Source organism: Myotis myotis, unplaced genomic scaffold (assembly GCF_014108235.1).
Source record: "Myotis myotis isolate mMyoMyo1 unplaced genomic scaffold, mMyoMyo1.p scaffold_m19_p_5, whole genome shotgun sequence".
NCBI lineage: Eukaryota > Metazoa > Chordata > Mammalia > Chiroptera > Vespertilionidae > Myotis > Myotis myotis.
In genome coordinates this window covers 49,466,580-49,488,030 of record NW_023416357.1, presented here as the reverse complement: position 1 = coordinate 49,488,030, position 21,451 = coordinate 49,466,580, and the positions used below count along the sequence as shown (strand labels likewise).

Below are 21,451 nucleotides of genomic sequence, written 5' to 3'. Positions count from 1 at the left end.
CCAGGGTGGTGGGTTTGGTCTCCAGTCAGGATACATACTGGAGGCAACCTATCCATGTTTCTTACATTGGTGTTTCCCTCTGTCTCTCTGACTAGCTGTGTGTGTGTGTGTGTGTGTGTGTGTGTGTGTGTGTGTGAGTGTGTGTGTGTGTGTGTCCCCACTGCTCTCTAAAATCCTCGGGTGAGGTTTAAAAAAATAAGTCACTAATGGTTTATCAAAGATGCTTCAACATATTGTTTTTAAAGAATTCGTGTCCCAAGATTCTGCTTTTTTGTCCCTGTAACCTACTTGCAAGTAAAATGCCACAGTCTGAGAGGTTGGCAGGTGAAGTTACATTCATGTTTTATACTTTCAAAATCCTGCTGCCTTGTCTTTGTTAACTTACTCCTCTCCTCTCTTTCCGAACCTTTGTTTAATGTAGAGTTTGGTCTTGTCTTTTCCTTCCTTATTTAAGAGATTACTAACATTGTCTGTTCTTCACACCCACCTACAGTTTGATCCTTTACATCCCAGCCTTTATTTTCTGGACTTGCTTTATAGAGATGATTAGGATTAACTGTTCATGTGAGCATGCATTTCAATCATTATATGGTAAAATGTTCCCTGTTTAGTACTTTTCTTCAGATCTCTCCTGAATTCAGAACGTCAGGGAACATTTCTTGGCTAAGTGTGCAGAACGTCTCCGTATCAGTTCCGTTCTAGGCCAGCCTCATGAGGCATGCCTTATCCAGGTTCCAGAAGCCGTGTGGTGGAAAAATCCTTAATAAAACACTGAGCCACTGACCTCTCCTGAGGAAGCCTGATTCACCTGATTGGCCCTACAATCACCCTGATTTTCCATGAATTCTCCAGGCTACGGTTGGTCCAGAATAAGTCCAATGTCAAAGCCCAGGAGAGTAGTAGAACAAGAGACCCAGTGTCCAAGGATGGGGAGAGATGGGAAATGAACTTTGCCCAAGAAGTAAGAAGTTTAAAACAGGCTTATTTCAAGTGTATAGTATCTGACTCACATTCACAAAAGTGTCCCCCATGTTCTTACTTATAAGGTTTCTGATTTTCCTTGTACATTCTGCCTGGAATACCACTCCTTTTGTTCTCCTTCTGTGCCAAATTCCGTGCCTTCTCTCCTGCTACCCATTTCATCGCTGTGATTATATGCTTATAGCTTTTGTTCCTGAAAGATTCAATGAACGGTTAGTTTTTCTGACCTTCCATATTTAGACCAATACCCCAATTTTTAAGTTTTCAATATCCTGAGTTATAATCCATTTCCATACATTATATAAATTATGCCTATCCTGCATTCATTCCTAACTTTAAAACTGTACATTTCAGAAGTAGTCAGTTTATAGCAGTTACTGATAAAGAGTAAAATAACTGACTTTTAATATAATGTAAAATAATATCATAAAATGGGGGGGGGGGTTACAGTTGCAGAAATATTGCACTGAGACTACTCTTTCTCCTGCTAACATCAGAACATTCATTCCTGTTTTGTTCACCCATCCATTCAGACTATCACTAATGCTGCACACATTTAGTCTACCGCATGCCAGGACCTGTGCTAAACCCTGGTGTTACCAGATGACTAGTAAACAATCCCTCAACTCCAGGAGCTCACTCATGGGGGGAAACAAAACAAAACATGCTTATTTCAAATTTATAGTAAACAAATTATCTTAATCACATATTACATCCAGAGGACCCCAGACAACACTTGACACATAGTAGCACTTAGTAATTGTGTATCAAGAGGTCTGTATCCCGCCCTGACCCAGTGGCTCGGTTGAAACATCGTGCTGTACACCAAAAGGCTGTGGGTTCGATTCCTAGTCAGGGCACATACCCAGGTTGCATGTTCGGTCAGGATGCTTATGGGAGGCAGCCAATGGATGTTTCCCTTCTCTCTCTCTCTCTCTCTCTCTCTGTCTGTCTCTGTCTGTCTCTCTCTCTCTCTCATCAATGAAAATATATCCTCAGGTGTGGATTAAAAGAAGAGAGAGGTCTGGACCCCACTACTATCTCCACCCCCAGTCAGACAGACAGCCTTGGTCAGTGGGGGAACCTGTGCATACACTCACAGTGACGTGGGAATGTGTGCCCTGTTCACTCAGCAGGCATTTATGGATCACCTACAGCATGGCAGCCTCTAGTCTATATTGAAACTCTGAAAGTGGATAAAGGAAAGTGATTTGTTCATTGCCTCACGAGCTAACAGAGGAGACAAACACATGACTGACCGTGTGTGTTAAAGCTCTAGTAGAGAAAGTAGATGATAAGTGGGTGCATGAGTGAGGGAGAAATTAATTCAGCCTTGGTGATAAGGGAAGTTTACAGAGAGGAAGTGATGTGTTGGCTCTGCCCAAGGAGGACTTGGGCAGACACTGGTGGGCTCATCCCAGAAGCCAGCCTGAGCACGGACGTGAGGTGTGGAAGGCAGTAGCCTGTGCACCATTACTCCTCCCCTTCCGGAAGGCATGGGGACAGGCAGGCCAGAGGGTCCTGGGAGGTCTCGTCCAGAATTAAAGTACCAACAACTTTAGGAACTATCGCCTTCTGATGTTTATAGGAAATCAGTTGTGGCTATTAGGAGGCAGTGGGTGGATGTTTCTTTATGTTCCATACATTAAAAGTCTTCAAAGCTTTAATTCATGTCTTTTATTTTTATTATTTTAAGTTGAAAAATTACTCAGTGGGAAAAAATATTTCAAGTCCAATATTAAGATTATCTTTTGAGGAAAGGAATAAATACAAAAACAATGAACATCTCCAGCTCTTCCCAGCCTTTCCCTGGTGGGAGTTAATATCTAGTTAGAATGAGCATTAATAACCTACAGAAATACAATGTGAAGGTGTACATTTTGCTTTTTTATAAAATCTTCATCACAAATGAATAATTTTTCATAAAATATAATTTCAGACTCTGTACTAGGTCTGATTTGCTTGTCTAATGAAAGTCTACCTACTAATTGTACATAACCTGCAGTATTTTAATGCCTTTTCACTTCTATATTAAGAACAAAGAACTAGGGCAGACAAAGCTCACAGTTTGGATGATGAAAACTTGTGGAGAAATTTCTTGGCCCCTAACATTCCCCCAGCCTAAGTAATATGTGTTAGAAATCACAAAAATGCATACAATATCATAGGTCAGTTCGGAGCTTTTTAGTTTGAATGTGTAATGCCTGCTTCTTTAAAAAGCAAGTGCACACAACAGCACCCGGAGTACAGTGGGTTTCTGATCATTGTTTGCTGACTATGTTTTAAATGAAATGAGTCATTGGGCGCAGTGCTTAGGGCAGCCGCTCCCCCAAACACTGCAGGGCCTGGAGCAGCAGCACCATGACTATCCCACTCCACGATGGGAGGATGTTTATGAAATACTCTCACAACCTGATACATACACAGTATCCATTTCAGCCAAATCTCCTGCTCTTGTGTGGAGTTACTGCTTTGTAAAGAGTATTCAGGGTAAGAGCAGACGCTTATCTTCCTAAAGCTCTGAGAGACAAGCATAAAAATGATTTATTATCAGAGAAAAGGAAACTAGTTTTCTAAGTTGATGTCTTTCTTTTTTTTCTTGGCTTTTGTGTGAACATGACATTTACGCAGCTAACAGAAATAATTCCTGCATGTGCTCTTGACACATCAGCCCTCTGAAGTGAGGATAGTGCTGGCTGTGCAAGAAAGGCTTATTATTTGGGTTTTAAGAAAAAGGGATGAGTGTTTTTGGGATTTTCACAAAAGGATTTAAAATCTCTGCTATACAGTGGGCAAGTACAGAAGAAGAAAGGTGATGAAAATATACATTCTTGAGGACTAAGACTGCAGACATGGAAAGAAATTGAATGGCTGGAAGCTTTTAATCTGATGGTGGTTCTCTGGAAGATAAATTTTACCTAAATAACAATAGTATAAATTTTATGGCTTCATATAACTGAAAAAAAAAAAAGGCCAGTGATCTAGTTTTGTTTTGTTTTTTTTTTTTTACTAACAAGAAATAATTAATGAGAGACCAGTTTTAACCATTATATACATAAGGCACTTTCTAGTTGATAACATAATGCCTAAGACCAGAAATGAGTGCTCCATGTGGCATTCTTTTTCATTTATATTCCCTCCCGTAAGGAAATAGAATCTGTTCCGTACATCTATTTCATTAGAATTTTTGAAGCACCTGTCACCTATCATCATCAGTTTATATGGATTTCACGTTTTCCCGATGAACAAATGTAGTAGCACAGGGTCCATATGGCCACATGTCTGGGAGGGGAGAATCCACGGGGTTTTTGGATTACCTGCCTGGAATCCGTTTCCCTTTCATTGTGTGGAGTATGTCACCTTCTGTCAATCTCATTACTTCTCTAAGAAGCGACTGTTCTCAGCTCACTGCATGACAATCGCTGCCTTGTGAAAACATCCCAGAAGCCTCTGCAGTCAATTGATCGACCCCAAAAGTGTCAGTCTCCCATGGAAAGCTGACTGCGGTCGGTGCACAAGCTCGCTCAGGATTTACAGAGTTCTCTGAGAAAAGAGTTTCTTTCGATACATAGCAAGAAAGCCAGTGCTTTCCGGAGATCTCTTGGCTTCTCCTGACATCCAGAATAAATCTTTCCAAAACATAAGCAGCTGAGAGACACTTATGTAAATCCAGGACTTCTAGCCCCTGTAAAAGAATAATGATTTAAGTGCCTATGTTACCTGACCAGTCATATTTGTAAAAGATCAAAGAAGCTTTCAAAGGCCAGCAGCACAGATTTTGATTTTACTAGAAAAAGGACTGAAGGAATAATGCTCATTTACCCATTTAGTAATCCCTTTAGTTTATATTAACTATTTATTGCTATGATAAAGAGAGACTGAGCTGAATCTAACGGTAACTCCTTTGTCATTAAACAGCTGTAGATTTTTAATATCATAAAGATAAGATGGCTCTTGCACTTCCACATTCACACTATGGTATTCAAGTTTGTGCCATCACTTCCATGTTCAGAGCTTTACAATTCCACCGAAATCGTTTGTTCTTGGCAGAAGTGTGTTTGTTCTACAAGCTCCCAGCTGAGGATAATATTTCTGAACAAGTTTTTCAGTGTTCTGGTTGTGTGATTATGCGAATTTGGAACTCAGTATTAATTTGCTTTTGGAGTTTGTGTTTGCATATCTCAAAATGCTCTTTTTAAAAATAACACAATTTAACTTAGAACAACTCTGTAATGTAAAAGGTAGAGAAATTTCATTACTTAAGTACTGGTGATACTCATTATAAGGAAATGTAGTCAGATACAAGAATTATTTGGGGGGAGAAAATGAGCCAGTTTCCCCCCTTATCCCATCACTACCTTTTTCTTTGTTGGACTTTGAACCACCTAATTCATTTGCCTAATAGTTTACATAATTCTTCAAGTTAGCTATTGATCAAATTGCTTTTTTTTTACCGGTAACCTGATATGTTTTACTGACCCATAAGTATACCCTCTCTGTCTAAACTTGGACATCTAAGAAGTATCAATATTTTAACCCTATTTCATACTTAAAATGTCTCCACAGCCTAATTTTTAAAATTTTCTACCTAATTTATTTCAGTGTCCAGTCTACTGCTATAGATGCATATGAATGGGAGAGCCCTATTCTGCATCTGACACTTCACAAATGTGGGGAAGCTGGGGTACGAGGCCTGGGCCATCATGCTTGGCCAGGCTGGGTTGAGACCTGGCATAAGGTTTCCCTAAAGTCCTTATGGAAGACTTGTGAGAGATAATGAGTTAATATTAGTGGAGAGCTTTCAATAACATGTAATTGATGCTTGAATTTTTATAAGCCAAGCATAGTATCTACCCCCCAAAAGCTTCGTAAGAACATTTCGCACACATGTATGTGCCAGATGGATTGTAATGACAGTCGATAGGCCTCTCCTAACCCTAGCGTTCTGCTGTCAAAAATCCGTACATCAAAACAACGATAATTTTTTATGATCAGATTTATTGGATAAAAGATTCAGATGCACATTGAAAAATCTGTCTGAATAAGACTTTAAAGGTTTATATATGAATATTCTTAACTTACCTTATAGAAATATAGGTGAAGTTTGTAAAATAGCATTGATCTTACATATGTTTCTGTACATAAGTGAATTTTTATGAGAAATATGTGGAGGATGACACAAGAACCTCAGGAATTATTGATAAAAGCTCAAGGATATCTGGAGATAAAAGCAGAAACACGGGATAATACAGCAAACAGTTATCCCTGGAAAAATGCTCTTGTGGTTGAGATAATGGTAGCTAAAGAGTTTAAAATTAAGAAAATTAAGTTAGCTAAGAAAATTATTATTCTAATGTATTGTGAACTCTCTAGGAATACTTATTCTGGGTGAAAATGATGGCTCTAGATTCATGATAGGGGGACAGGTGGCCCCACCAATTATAAATTCCCCAAGACTGTAAATGTATATTTTATCATCTTGTGTCAAAATACTCATTTTAATATTCAAACATTTTACCACATAATAAGCTGTAACCATATGTTTATTTGTTATATTATACTACTATAACATTAATAAATATTTACAGAGCCATGGTGTATCATAGATGTATTAGAAATGGTAGCTTTCTTAGTATGATTTTAAGTGAAAATCTTCATTGCCCTGGAAACTAATTTTAAGTATCGTTACATTTGTTACACACTGGTAAGAGCGAGGAAGCTTAAATTTTTTGAGTCTGACACCCCCTTTTAAAGTCGTGTTGTTTTATTTATTTCCCCCAATTGCATGAATTAAAGATGGAGTGTTATCTCAGTTTTGAATTCCTTAGCTTGATGCCGCAGTGTTTGCTTTATTTGTATGTGAATTCTCTCTTTAATAAAGATGAGCGCTGCTGAACTTTCCATTAATGAGAGACACTTAGGTACACAGCTCTTTGTAACAATTTTGGTAGTACCAGGAAAATTCAGAAATGTTGCTTGTCTATTCATAATTAATATGTCGAGCTGTGTGATTAATCAGAAGTTTTATGATCTCTAAAAACATAACATTGTCTATGAAAATCAGATCATATACCATCAAGTTGACAACCATCAGTTAGAGAGAGAGAGAGAGAGAGAGAGAGAGAGAGAGAGAGAGAGAGAGAGAGAGAGAGAAGATCCCAGGACTCCTGACTCCTATTTGCTGTTACAGTGTTCATTAGTATTTATCCTTGGTGACAGCTGAGACCAGCCCAGACCTACATTCAGGAGACAGGAGGCCCAAGATAAGGCACTGACTTGCCACTTTCATGTGTCAGGAGACAGGCTCAGAGCGACCCGCCCCAGCTGGAACCCAGAGGAGCGTGTGCCAGTTTGGGAGTTATTGACTTGGTTACCTACTGCCAGTGCTCCCGGCCTTCCTGACTCAATTCCTGATAATGAAGCCCTAACCTCAGCTGTGTTGACGTTTCTTTCAGCCTCTGTGTAGGCAGAAAACTTCTCAGTATTATCAGTTTCGATACAGATTTTCATGACTATGGAACTCTAAGCAGACTGAACAGAGGTGATCCTCCTTATGGTCGCAGGGTCCGAACATACTTAATGGGTGCTCTATCAGGCAGTAGCCTGGTTCTCTTACTGCCTTCTGCTACCAAGCAGAAGGGGTGGCAGGAGATGGTGGGTACCAACCATCCCATTAAAGTAAGGATCTGTTTCCAACATTTCTGCTTTTGCCATGGTCGCAGATTCTGAAATCATTGTGTAATGTCCTGACTTCTAATTCTTCTGTGGGAAAATAGAGTGTTGTAATTTCCCACCTTCCTTGTATTCTTCTGTAATTGTCTCTCATGGGATGTTTGGGGCATGTCTGAATTCTACATCATGAAACTTCAGCCCCCATAACTGTCTTTGTCCACTGACTGCATTCGGTTGCAAAGGAATCTTTCCCTTTTATTTTTTCAACTAGTAATGAGTGTGTTATTGAAATGACTTTCCCCCGCGATGCTTTCCTTACCCTAATGTCATGTAGCAGAGGTAATAACAACCTGGAAATCTGGACAGCGTGAAGTTCTGTAACCGCCCTGCATGTCGCTGACAGCCTTTGTCTAGGACTGAACTTTCCACATTGTGTGTTTCAGACGTTGAGAAAGAAGGGCCTTAATGGCTGTGACAGCCCAGACCCCGATGCGGACGATTCCGTAGGTCACAGCCCTGAGTCTGAGGACAAGTACAGGAAAATTAACGAAGATATTGATCTAATGATCAGCAGACAAAGATTGTGTGTAAGTACTCACAACGCCTTTCATTTTTTTTACTCTCGGTGTTTCTCTGAACCTGGCAGGCCTTGAACAAGAAGGAAAACAAAGGCTGTGAAAGCCCCGACCCCGACTCCTCTTACGCACTCACCCCACGCACTGAAGAAAAATACAAAAAAATTAATGAAGAATTTGATAATATGATCAAGAGCCATAAAATTCCTGTAAGTACCCAAGGTAGATGGCTGGTCTGCTGATAACTGCTGCAGTAACATACCTTAACCCTCTCAGTGATGGCTTTGTCTAAGACGCATTGGAAAGTCAAACCAATAAAATAGCCATCTCATCCCACGGCAGTTCGATTAGAAAGCAGACCCTAGTTAAAGGGCTGCTTAAACTATGGAATCTAAAAAAACTTGCCATCGAGTTCACTCAGAGATAGGAAATTCACAGGAGGAAGAGAAAGAAAGATCTATGCAACACACCCTGACTTTACACAATCTCTTAAACACACAGTGCACTCGGAAAACACCAGAACCTCCTTCTCAACAAGTTTAAGGACTTGCTGTAAAATACATACACATATATATGTACTGAGACCGGACGCAGGCCGGGAGCTCTCGTCCTCTCGCGTACACTGGTGAGCTCCACCCAAATAAAAGCTCATTTCTGAATAAAGCTTCGGCCCGTCTCCCCCAACACACGACACCCAGCAACAGCACTGAAGGGTTAAAGCTAATGCTCGCTGCAGGGAAACAGACTGCATGAAAACCTAATGGTAAGATTTCAACATGTGTGTGTGCTGGGGTGATGTTCAAGCTTCATCAAAATATCCGCTTTGCCTACACCAACATTTCCCATGCTTTAACAATTGGCTCAGTTTTGTCTTAACCAAGTCAAAAATTTTCTAACCGTCCATCATATGCCTTGCCAGTTATTTGAGAGAAATAACTCTGCATGTATTATTTTGTTTGCCCACAGAAAGAGGGGGGGAAGTACGTACCTTTTATTATATTCTGTCATCAGTCAAGTGGTGTTAATGGTGTGACATAAAGTGATGCAACTCAAGGCTCACATACTTTCTGAATAACCAGTGTTAGTCTCTGAACCCTCCTTGTATGCAAGCTCCTCATTAGGTAATTCATTCCTTTCTCAAGAAAAAAAAAAAAAGCACACTTTGGTAAGTCAGCCCAACATCCTCAACCTGGGCATTGAGGGAGACCGCAGTAAAAATATGCCTCTGTGATTACAAGTGCAGATATTTGGGGATAAGAGCCCCGCCACTGCACTCACCAGGTGAATTAATGCTTTACAGTAGTAGGTGCACAGCTAGCCTGTGCTGAATTACATTAAACACTTTAAAACTTATTTAGAAAATGTGTGCATCTTAAACTTTCTGTCTTCATAAATACATGTCTGCTTCCTTTGTTAAGTGAGACAATGTCAGCAGTGGAGCTTTTGTTGAATTGCAGTTATTAACACACTGTATTACGAAGGAAAGCTAAGTGCTGTAAATTCTTAAAGGTTTCATAAACCGAGCACTACATGCAGAACATCCACCGTCGGCACTTTATCAAATGAAATCGTTCCTATCAGAGGCTGCAATGCCTGCTGGGTATGGCCAGAATTCTTAAATGATAAAATATCCACTGGGGTTTTTGTCTTGCCCAGAAGCAGGAAAGAAACAGCTCCTTGGGGCCAGTTTTTTTTATTTCTTGCGGGCCCGGGTTTCTCTGGCTCTCCAATGCTAGTTTAGCTGCTGGGCACAAAGGTGTGTGGATGTAAGGTTTTTAAGGCGGAGCACGTCAAGTGTCTCAGAGAGAAGGAATCCCCTGCACAGCTGGGAAAAGGGCAGCATCTGTAAGACGGCTGATCACGCTCCAGGGCGGAGATCCGAAATGTGTCTGTAGCTCTAACCCCAAGGCTTCTGGGAGGATGCCCGTATTTGCACATTGGATCACTTCTCCCCATGCTTTAGGGGGAAAGAGGTGTGACACATGCCTAGATTCCCTCACAGTATTTCATCCTGTCATGTAAAGAGTTCAAAATCAGGATACATGATTTCTTAAGAGGTGCAGTGGTGTGTGGTGGGGGATGAAAAACCACATGAGAGTTTCTGGGCAGGGCTGTGAGAAGGGGCCGCCACTCCGCGCTGTGCCTCCAAGCCTCCCTTTCTTTAGTAAGTGCTTCAGTCTCCAGGATGAAAAGCCCCGTTTTCGCACATCGCTTTCAGTTGCTGGAAGTAAATTTTGTTGAAAGTTTCCACAGCTGCTAAAACATTTACAGCGGGGCAAGGACACTCTGCCCTTTGTGTGGAGAGAATGTCTCCGCCTCTTTAAAAACATTACAAGACTGTTTTTCTATTTCAAAGACCCAGTTCGAAGAGTTTCCCTTGTAAAATAGAAAATTTAATATTGCAATCACCTGTGGGTCCGATGTAATTTATGCCCATATTCCTCAACGACGTGCAATAACTCACGGAGGACTCGGAATCTTGTTGAGCAGCATTTCCTCCTGCAGGGTTTGCCCCGGTTCACGCCAGGCTGCAGGGCAAGAGAAAACAGCTACGTTTGAGGAACCAGGAATTGGGAAATGGGCTGAAGGAAGGAGGGGCGGGTGCTAGATTGGTTGAGAGGGAACAGGAAGGAAGTGGGAATGGAGAGTTTCTATTTTCTTCAAATAAGGGACAGTGAAGCGAGAGAAACAGTACTGCCACTAGGTCAGGGGAGGGGTTAAAAGGAAAAGCGCTTGAGATTATTTACATGCAGAGGAGGAATACTTGAAGGAAGGAAAAGGTTGAACATACAGGTACAATGGAGGTAAATGGCAAAGCTCAAGGAAGGGAAGGCGGGTGGGAGTGGAACAGGACAGAGCTGCAGGTGGGCCCAGGTGGAGTTAAGGGGGTAGGAAGGTAGAGGCAGCTGAGTGGGTGACCATCTACTGACCTGTATTTTGTATGTTGAGTGTAGCTTCTACAGATTTTGAGGTGGGGGAGCAGGTGCTTGAAAGAGGACTGAGAAGGAAGGTGTGGACATGGTGAGGAGTTGGGGACAGAGAGGAAATGAGCAAGTATGTGCTGGAATTGTCAGGCAGCCTTGAGGAAATCTGGAGACCGGCAATTGGTAGTCACTAGTCATCAAAGTTTTGTGATTCTCTTTCTCTGCTGGTTTTCAGCAGACTGGTAATGGTTGATCAAAAGTTAAGGGTGTCATCAGTGGCCCCAAAAAAGGGATTCGGTTCAGTCACTCACACTGAATAAAAGAGGGCTTATTAACTAAAAATATTTTATTACAAATATTTGATTTGACTTTTTATTGGACTTTTCCTTGTGGTAAGTTTGGGAAAATAGTGGCTTTTGGATAAGAGTTCAGATACCTTTCTGACCACGATGACTCACTTCAGTAACCATGATCAATTTGTTCAGGGGTGAAAACTAAAAGCCTTTTAGCTGTTATGCCTGTATCTCCTAAAGCCAGGGCCAGCGTCATTGGCGTATGACCTGTGCAATTACACAGGGCACTGCTCTTAGAGGGCCACGCTTGGTAAAACGCTGTGCCATCACTTCCTTGAAATTCTTAATAAATTTTAACAAGGGTCCCACATTTTCATTTTGCCTGGCCCTGAAAATTATATAGCCAGTCCTGCCTACCACCTTTTTTTAAATACCCCAAATTCCCTCTTTCTTCCTGTCTTGAGAGCTCTAAATTTTGAGGCTGGCCTAAGATCTCTGCAACTTCAGAGTCTTTAACTACTTTTTGGCTTTCACTTTTTAAACAATATTTTTTTAATTTAGATGCTTTTAACTTCTCAAATTTTGAAAAGTTTTGAGAAGAAAAAGAATAGCAGCAATATCTCATAAACGTGCATACATTATTATAGCCTTTGCTTTCTCTAGAATGTTTAGATCCGGTTGGTCTCTTTAGGGATCCAATCACGTCAGCTCCAGGGAGGCTAAAAGATGTGCCTGGTTACATGTCTATTTATTGCACAGCCTGGACTGCAACTGAGATTTCTGATATTAAGGCTGATGTTCTTTCTGATTCTCTGAGATGCCTTCTCCGTGTGGTCATTTTTAAGCTTATAATTTGATTTCAAAATTACTTAGCCAGTTCCTGATACAAATAAGGAAAATGCAAAGGCTGTTAGCATATTTTACAACTTGTAAATTTTTGAAGTATGCTCTGGTGTCAGAATTATACCTGACTGCTATTTAGTCAGTCACAGGAGAGTTTTTCTAATAACATCAAATTGTTTATGGTCCAGAATGCTAGAAACTGAGTAATTCTTGAGCATGATGGTTGAGTAAGGGAGGAGTAGAGAGAGACATGTAATGAATTGTTTATTAGGGCGCTTCAGAATTTATTAAATAATTATTAATAATCCCCTTTATATTGGATATGCATATAACCACTCAGGGGAAGGGGAGAGAATTAAGCTTTGCTCTCTACTGAGATACAATCAACATTCTGTAAAATATTCAAGGGGATAGCCGACCTTTAGGTGTTCAGTAATAAACACTTGTAATTAGTAATAGTAAATATAAATTTTAAATTCTGGACCCAAATGATAGCTTTAAAATATCAAATCTGAGAAAATATGGACAAGGGGAGCCTTTAAGGTTTCTCTTTTCCTAAGACCTCAGTCACTGACTGGCAGTTGGTGAGCACACACTTACTCCAACATGGTACTCACCGCATCCCATTTAGTTCATTATTTTTGTGGTTCAAAATAATAAGCTACTAGCATCCAGCTCTTACTTCACAGTATGATTTCTGATTGCAACATTCTCTTTCTATCAAAAAAAATTCATTTTTGTTGCACAGTGATTTAGTAGCAAAAGCAACAGGCTCAGCCATTTACTAGTTTGATGACATTGGGCCGCTTAATCTCACCTATTTTAAAAGGGAAGAATTATAAAGAATGTTGAAAGGGCTGTATCATATCATGTCTGTAGATTATACAGTACAGTGCCTGCTCAGTAACGCACAAAAGGAGAAAAAAGGGGAAAAAAGGAGACATACGTAATACTCTTTATAATACTTTAGGCAATAAAACAATAAAAAAAATTTTAAAAAAAGTAACACACAGTAAATGCTAAGCTTATTCTTTGTAGGAGTACAGTATCTTCCTAAAAATTCTCCTTTGAAGAGAAATATTCAGTTCTCATAATAAAAAATAGACTAGGCTCTGCATTACTTAGAGCAAAAGAGCTTTAACACCTTCCTGAAATGAGACCTTACTTAGCCAACATCAGAGTTGATTTCATAGTAGAAGGGAAACACAAGCAAAGAAAAGTGATCAGGAGATGGCCACCTCTGCCAACCTGGGGCCCAACAAAGGGAAACGCCCTATCCTCCCTCCTGCCACTCTGTACTGCTTGCTGGTACCACCGCTGGCCATGCTGAAGCCAGGGGGCAAGGTGAGCCTGGTGGACACAGTCTGGGGGGTCAGCGTCTGGCCCAGAGCAGTGAAGAGGGTGGACAGTGGATCTGGAGGGGCAAATGGAGAAGCCGTCGCAGTTACTTGTCTGTGTTTTTTCAGGTATACTAGAGTAATTCTTATTTGGTCTTTTTAAAAAGGCAGACAATATTTTACTTACTCTACGGACATTTATTTCACAGCATTGTCATTTAAAAAGTCTCTGGAAATTTGGGGATATACTCATTCTTTGATATCTTATCAAACATTTATTTATATTCCATTATGTCATGGTGTCTGTCTAAAATTATTTTTGTACCTTGTTTACAACAGATAAAGCCTAATAAAGAATGACTGTGTTAATATAGCACTTGGACATTTTTATTTCCCTCTAAAACAATGAAGAAACAAAGACATGTGAAAGAAAAGAGTTATATAACATTTACTCCGGTCAATATCAACAGATCCAGGTCATGGAAGGAGAGAGACACAGGAAAAATAAAGAGTGAGAAATAAAAGGAGGACAAGCATAAATAGAGAATAGTGTTGCAGTCATCGCCAGGGTAAACATAGAACTACTGCCGAGAGAGGCGTGTGTTGCAGGCCAGCCAGTCAGCCAGCAAAAGAAGACTGATGTTAGGATTACAGAGGGAAAAAATGGTATTTTTTTTAAAAAAAAGAACAAAAAACTTTGAACCACACTCATTTATGCATTTAAAGTTGCCCAGTAGCTTATTTGAATGTTCTATCTGAGGGAATGTTCTATTTAAACTCCATCTCCAATATACATATTAGATACACACGCATCCATTTTATACTAAGAAGGCTGTGTGCTCTGACACCACTAGCCCTCCGGCAATATATTCAAACAGTATTTTCATTTGTAATGTTAAAAATGGGGAAAGAAGAGGGGGGAGTCGCAACTGTGATTATCTAGTTAGGGCAAGCAGAAAAATAAGCATGACTTTGCTTAAATTGCCAAAATAATATCAGAAAAATCAATAGTTGGGACCTGATTACTCTAATTAAATAGCCACACAGCTTCGGTTCTCTAAATATTTGCCAACTGTCTCATTTGAGATGCAGGCCTTGCCAGTTTTCAGTGTTAGTCTATCAGTGCAACGTATACTCTGAACTACCATTTTAAAGTATGGATTATTAAGTGATATATGCTCTGTTGAATCTAGTATCTTAAAATGTCTATTATCTTCACAGTTACTTTCAAAAGACAGACTTTTTAAAAATAATAATTAAAGTATATGTGCTGCTCACAAGCCTGGAGATGATTTTATATCATTAAGCTTTTGCATAAATATGCTTCAATAAGCAATTAAGCCGAAAGCTCCGGCTTGCATTTCAATCTTCCTTTTTCTCTGTGAAGTCATCACAATCATGTACCTTTGATTTTGCAGTCATTTCTGCCACCAGATTCAGAGATCACAAATGAACAATTATTACCTAATAGAATGGAATTCAAAGACAGTGGAATCTAATGAAATGGGGCTTTGTTTTAAGCAAAAGTGAAGCGTTTTCTAATAGTTGCATAGAAGGAGTTCTAAGCACATTAAAGAAATCAATTTATGATGTGAACATCTTGAGAGCTCTTCTTAATGGTCTTCTAGACACCAAGCAGTCTGGAATTTGAAATTTGTCTTGGAAAGTCAAGGCTGTCTGAACTTGAGAGCTTCTGTTTCTATTCTTTCTTTTTTTGTAACCCCTTTTATTTTCTGCTTGTATAGGCTGTTCCACCTCCCAACTTTGAGATGCCAGTCTCCATCCCAGTGTCCAGCCATAACAGTTTGGTATACAGCAACCCTGTCAGCTCACTGGGAAACCCCAACCTTTTGCCACTGGCCCACCCTTCCCTGCAGAGGAATAGTATGTCTCCTGGTGTAACACATCGGCCTCCGAGTGCAGGTAACACAGGTATGTCCTCAGAAGCACACGATGTGAACAAGTCATTGGGAGGAGCCACTCTGGGCAGAACGGCCATTTTATCTGCATGTTTTCCATGTGTTGCCTCCCTTCACTGCTAGGTCTTCAGCATGATAAAGCCAACCCCACGGGCATATCTTTAGAAATCTTTTATAATCTTGCACTTGAGCTATTCAGCCTCTGTATCACCGATCTCCTCATGTGGCTATATTTTGGCCACATGTTTTCTCACACAGAATGTGCTCTTCTCGTCTACTAGTAAAATGCCATTCTCTCTCCTCACTAGATAGCACTTCTTCTGTGAAACCTTCCCCTGTGTTCTCGTATGGCATATCCCATGGTCCATTTTTATTTATTTATACAGCAATTTACGTAGACCATAGCAGATTTATGGCAAAAAGAAAATGTGGTAGGATAGCATAATGTATAAGAAGTGTGAAATAAAAACAAAACTAAGTCGAAAATGAAGTGAAGAGCACGTCATAAGGACATTACACCTGCCATAAATTTGTGCCTGCACTTCTAAGGAGATCCTTACTGTTGTGCAATGCACAGTGTCCCATAGACAAGAACTTATTACTCAGGAAAACTTCAACCACTCCTATACTCAGACCAAGCAGAACACATTATGTACTAGAATGAGTATGCATCTATTCTTCCACTGGATTTAAAGAGATTTGAAGGGAAGAATGTCCTCTTGATTTGCCAGACTCACAGTAGAAATTAAGTAAATGTGTATTGAATATAACTGAACAATTCGTTCATATTTTCAAAAGAAGCACCACATAAATAATTGTATTTATAAATCATGTGCAGCAACCATTATATATTTATATTTTGGGGTTTTTAAAAAAGCACTCTATAGGAAAATATTAATACCTCAGGTACAGATAACTGTATTAAAAGCAATTTATTCACAAAAGAATACTTAAATATCTCTCATAATTAAAATTAAACATATATTTAGTAAGTTTAGTACAGAAACTTTATATAGAAAATACAATCAAAATCAGTCCTATAAAAAACCTTGATAAGTCTTGAGTCTGAAAGATGTGGATAAAGGACTTTATTATATCATTCTCTCTGCTCAGAAAAATGATTGAAATTTTTCATAAGCATTTTCAATAATCAATACCTTTCTTTCAGATCATACTCAAATGCAGTTGATTTTCCTATTTGATGAACTAATGCTCATTTATTTTTTAAAAATCTCATACTTTATTTATAAAATATTATTCAGTTAGAAATAATAAACATTTTCATAAAATGTAACAAATGTTTTCTTCTAATTCCAAAACCAGAACTAACTAATAATTGTAGAGTGTCACTTAGAAGCAATTATAAAATAATCAGCTGTTATTCTGTGTGTGTTTATTTTTTCATTTTGGCTAAATCTTATTCCTTAAAAACTAACAGTAATTATTATATTTAATATCTTATTGAAACACTCCAACTCTTAATATAAACCTTGACAAATTTCAAATTACTTTCTTAAGTTAGCCATGAATAAGCCTAAGTTTCTAAATTTGTGGCCAGTGAAACCTATTTTACTGTGTCAATAAGTAAAATTCAGGTGCTAAATAGGTCATTCACTGTAGGTAGATTCATGAAATGACCAAGATCCTGGACAATTAACACGATACAAAATTAATTTTATAAAATATATTTTTAAAGAATTAAGCATCAAGTGTATGGTTGTTTGAATATACAGTAAACCTATACTGTATTTTTTATTCTGTACTCTCTATAAAACATCCCCTTAGGAAAAACTAGTCTTGGAAATAATAAAAAATTCAGAAAACAAGAAAAAACTGTATCTTTTAAATATAATTTTTAATGTAATTTTTCTTTTAAAAAAGATTCTGCAAAATGTCAGTGACTGAATGTGTTTTTAATGTTTGAGCACAGCATGTTGCAATAAAACAAATGTCAGCCATCTGACTTAGGTAATACTTTACAAATTTAGGACTCTTGAGAGAGGACAAAATACTGGGGTTGCTAGGGGCAAAATGTACTGTTCCGCTGCCTTTAGCCTTGCTCCTTTTGATCTGCCTCTTTCATCCGTAGGTGGTCTGATGGGTGGAGACCTCACATCCGGTGCAGGCACCAGTGCAGGTGAGTGGAGACTTCCATACTGCTGTGTATATCATTGTTCAGGGTTCTTTTACTGGGAGATTTGCAGGAAGTAAGTCTTGAACCCAGTAAAGTTGAGAGATCTGTGAGAGGCATGGAAAAATGGCCCCCAAGAATTTCTAAAGCACTTTTCTGAACAGGAGTGACTGGATAGTCACTTAGAAGAAGAATGTTTATTAACTAGAAACTTCAACTAGTCAATGTAGAGAATTGAGGGCTCTCATCAAATCAATTTAATTCTAAATACCATGTCTAGACATGAGTGTCTATACCCATCTTTGCCATTGGAGGTCTCGGTTAATCATTTCACGTTCAATGTGACTCACTTCCAACCCAACGAAGTATCAAGCTCCTCTACATTTCTAAAAGACAATACAAAAAGAAAAGGAGGGGTGGGGTTATAATCACTTAACAGTAATTTAATAAACTAAAACTGTATTTGGTGTTAAAATGAGGTCTTAGAGAATGTAAATATAGTGCAGACCCCAAAAAAGAACTTTAATATATTTAAGCTTAATATCATCTTTCACCGTGGCCTGTTGTATCATAGTGACATCTCTTCAGAGTTTCATGTTAATTCATATTATTGTGATTATTCAGATATTGATGTCATTTTCGATTCAGAAAACAATATGCTAACTGCAGTTTACTATTGGCATAACAAGTAACCATGGTAATTCCTGCAAGCTGGAACATGCTATACATTTAAAATAGTAGGAGGCAGGCATGAATGACACAAGGTTATGTTTGAAATGTCAAAAAATTCAAGTTTATTGAAATATCCATGGACAGCCTAATTAAAATATTTTGCCAGGATCCAATATAATGGCCTGCTAATTATAAGAAAGAAGATAAAGAACATTGGCATAGGAAAACATTTGTACAGATATATCCATTTGGGGGTAATGTTTCTCACTTCTGATGTTGGCTCTTCCCTAATTCAGTGAGTAATGAAGAAAAAGTATTAGAAGTATACAGTGAATTAGTAAGCAGAATCAATGGCACGCCTTCCTATTTTATCTTTCTTTTAAAAATTGGAGTCGAATTAATGAGTAGACTTAATGTACTATTTTGCTGGAAATTGAAATCTGTTCATTTTTCCCCTCAAAAATTACTTTGTGGCTTGTTGCCTCAACATTACAGAACCAGATCCAAGCCAGACCAATGTCTCTTGGATTTAAGTCTCTGGCAAGCACTATGGTCAGCAAGAATGATGGGGACTATGCATTGGGTTGTCACAAATACCAGAAAAAAAAATAGTATCAGGAAAATGCTTTGTATGTTATGATAGTCTATCTAGTATCTTGCTGCATCCATTTGCTTGCTCTTATGGGAACAGGCAATAGTGGCAATGAAAGTTATTAGGAGTAGTAAAAAACACGTGGAGTGGGGGGAATGAGTTACTCAGCTTTGATGGAAGTGGCCTCTTATTACTGCTTAACAGCTAGAATGCATTAGAATCCTATATAGAAGATGAGAAGTGCTTGGTTGTTCAATTATGCTGTCATTGTCAATTGCCTGACAGTCCGCTAAGTTTAATGGCACTCCAGGGACGGAGAAGGTACTCAATCTTGTAAGCATAAAAGTTAGCCACATAGAGGTTATACGTCACTGAACTAAAAAAGTCTTACAAGCTTAGCAAATTCGTCCCTCCTACTTCAGGATGTCTGCCACATGGGCATGAGAACCTTCAATTTCAAAAATAGTCTAAGAAAACAGAAAGGAAAACGCTCAATTGCTCCACCCTCATGCTAATAAGTATTGTATTTTTCTGATCGTATCTTGTAGCCATGGGTATATAATTTTCACAGTTTCTACCTAGTTGTGAAAGAATTGCTTCCCCACTTTTTAAAAAATAGAGGAAGAAGCCCTTTCTAACGCTGCTTCCATGGAACACCTGTTGCAGATGCCAATTAGCCTTGTGCTTAGCTGTCATGTCCTGCTCACAGGCACAGCCGTCTTCCCTTCTTTCTCATGCTGGACAGTATCATATGTCGAAGCTGAATATATCTGTGCTGATGTCAGAGAATCACATAACACCGGGGGAAACAAGGCCAGCCAGAATGTCTCTACATTTTCAGAAAAGAAAACTGGGAAAAAAAAATGGCCAAAATATACCTTCCAAATGTTGAATACTGTCATTGAAACACAAGGTCTCAGATGAAGTGAGAGCCTCTGAGGCCAAGTGGCAAGGCTGCAATTAAGTTCAATAATTTTCAGTCTTTTTTAGTTTTTTTCAAAATCAAATCATCTGAACTTATAAAAAGGATAGTCTTGAGAAGGAAGTAAATTTAACATTTATTGTGTGCCCATGAATACCAAAAGGCCAAAGAGAGAAACGTTCTCTTTTTCAGCTCAGCTCAGTCACAGCGTATAGCATCTTTCCCATCCAGTCCCTGAACCATCTCTCTCCCTTGTGCCATCATCCAGCAAGGCACTAAACCTTACAGACTCTGCCTCCAAGGTACTTCCTCTGCACCTTTCACGTCATTGTTATCGCACTCCCCCGGATCAGGTTTATATCAATACCCAGACCCCCTAGTTCATCTCCCTGCTTCGCATTGCATTCCACACAATTCTCATCATAACTGACTAGTCTTTCTCAAAGCCTTAAACTAATTGTAGGTCATCATTCACAGGCCTGAGATCCAGCAATGGCTTCCCAGCTCTTTCAGAATTAACCAAGAGCCTCTTATCTCTGGCCCAACATGTTTCCAGTTTTACTCCTTCTTACCTTCTGCCACCAAGAACCCTGCACTCCAAGTCTATGATAGCAAACATTTAAATTGCTCTTCCTGGGTGCTTTATGAAAAGTAACTCATATTTATTCTCATAACAGTCCTTTTAAAAAGATACTCTTTTGATGCCCTTCTATAAGACAGTGGGACTGAGGCACAGACAGGTTAAGTAACTGGCCAAGGTGGAGCCCAGGCAGTCTAGCTTCAGGGTCCAGGCTCCTAGCCACCTACATTGTGCTTCCACTTTCCAAATTGTGCTGAGGCTGCTTGCCTTCACATGTGCATTCCTAGCACTCCTGCTTCAGGCTACTGAGCACTCCTCGTCATCCCTCAGAGTTCAGTTCAGCCATTTAGGAAACCTTTTCCTGTCTCTCCCAGAAGGAATTACACACCTCTCCTCTATTCTACCGTGGCAGCCTGTCCCTACACTACTTATCTCATTGCATTGTAATTGTAAAGTCTGGGCACGTTTCTCCATCCTGGACACTCAACACTCAGGGCAAATTGTCTCTTATTCCGTTTGTAATCCCAGCTTGAAACATAAAAGATAGCACGTGGCAGACACTCAGTAAAAGTTTGTTAGCTGAATAAAGGAAATTTTGATCTTATAGACATAAATTTTTAATAGTGTTGATATAAAAAACAAAAATAATATTTCAAAGAAATTATGTAACTTTAAATAAAAAAAGATATGCCCTTTATTTGTAATTCAAAAAATAATGTATTCTTCTGATACTGTATACACTGAATAATGGATTAATTACTTGTTTAAATGGCTGAGCACCATTGGCCAATCAAGTTTTACTAACTTCTCTAACATACTTGATAGAAAACCCATAGAGCTAATATATAGCAGTAAATGAGAAATTTACTGGGTTGGTATCTCAGACCATCACAAATCACCTCTTAAAATAATGAACCTCTTCTTATCTTATCACTTGAAGCAGTTTCAAAGAAAAAGACAAGTGGAAATAAAGAAGGAACAGGATGGGGTTGTACTCTTGCTATAAGAGA

The 21,451-nt window shown here is 39.0% G+C and overlaps 1 protein-coding gene across 12 annotated transcripts in view; it reads left to right on the top strand.

Annotated features, from left to right (window-relative positions):
- MEF2C (myocyte enhancer factor 2C) overlaps positions 1 to 21,451 on the top strand; it is a 158,987-nt gene that overhangs the window by 111,447 nt on the left and 26,089 nt on the right. For 8 of the 12 annotated variants that reach the window (XM_036308176.1, XM_036308178.1, XM_036308175.1 and 5 more), the window contains 3 exons: positions 8,097 to 8,240; positions 15,371 to 15,557; positions 17,634 to 17,681. In XM_036308176.1, the coding sequence (XP_036164069.1) occupies positions 8,097 to 8,240; positions 15,371 to 15,557; positions 17,634 to 17,681 (379 nt within the window). Of the gene's footprint in view, positions 1 to 8,096; positions 8,241 to 8,299; positions 8,438 to 15,370; positions 15,558 to 17,633; positions 17,682 to 21,451 lie in introns of all 12 variants that reach the window. The other 4 variants (XM_036308177.1, XM_036308179.1, XM_036308182.1 and 1 more) reach the window with 3 other exon arrangements.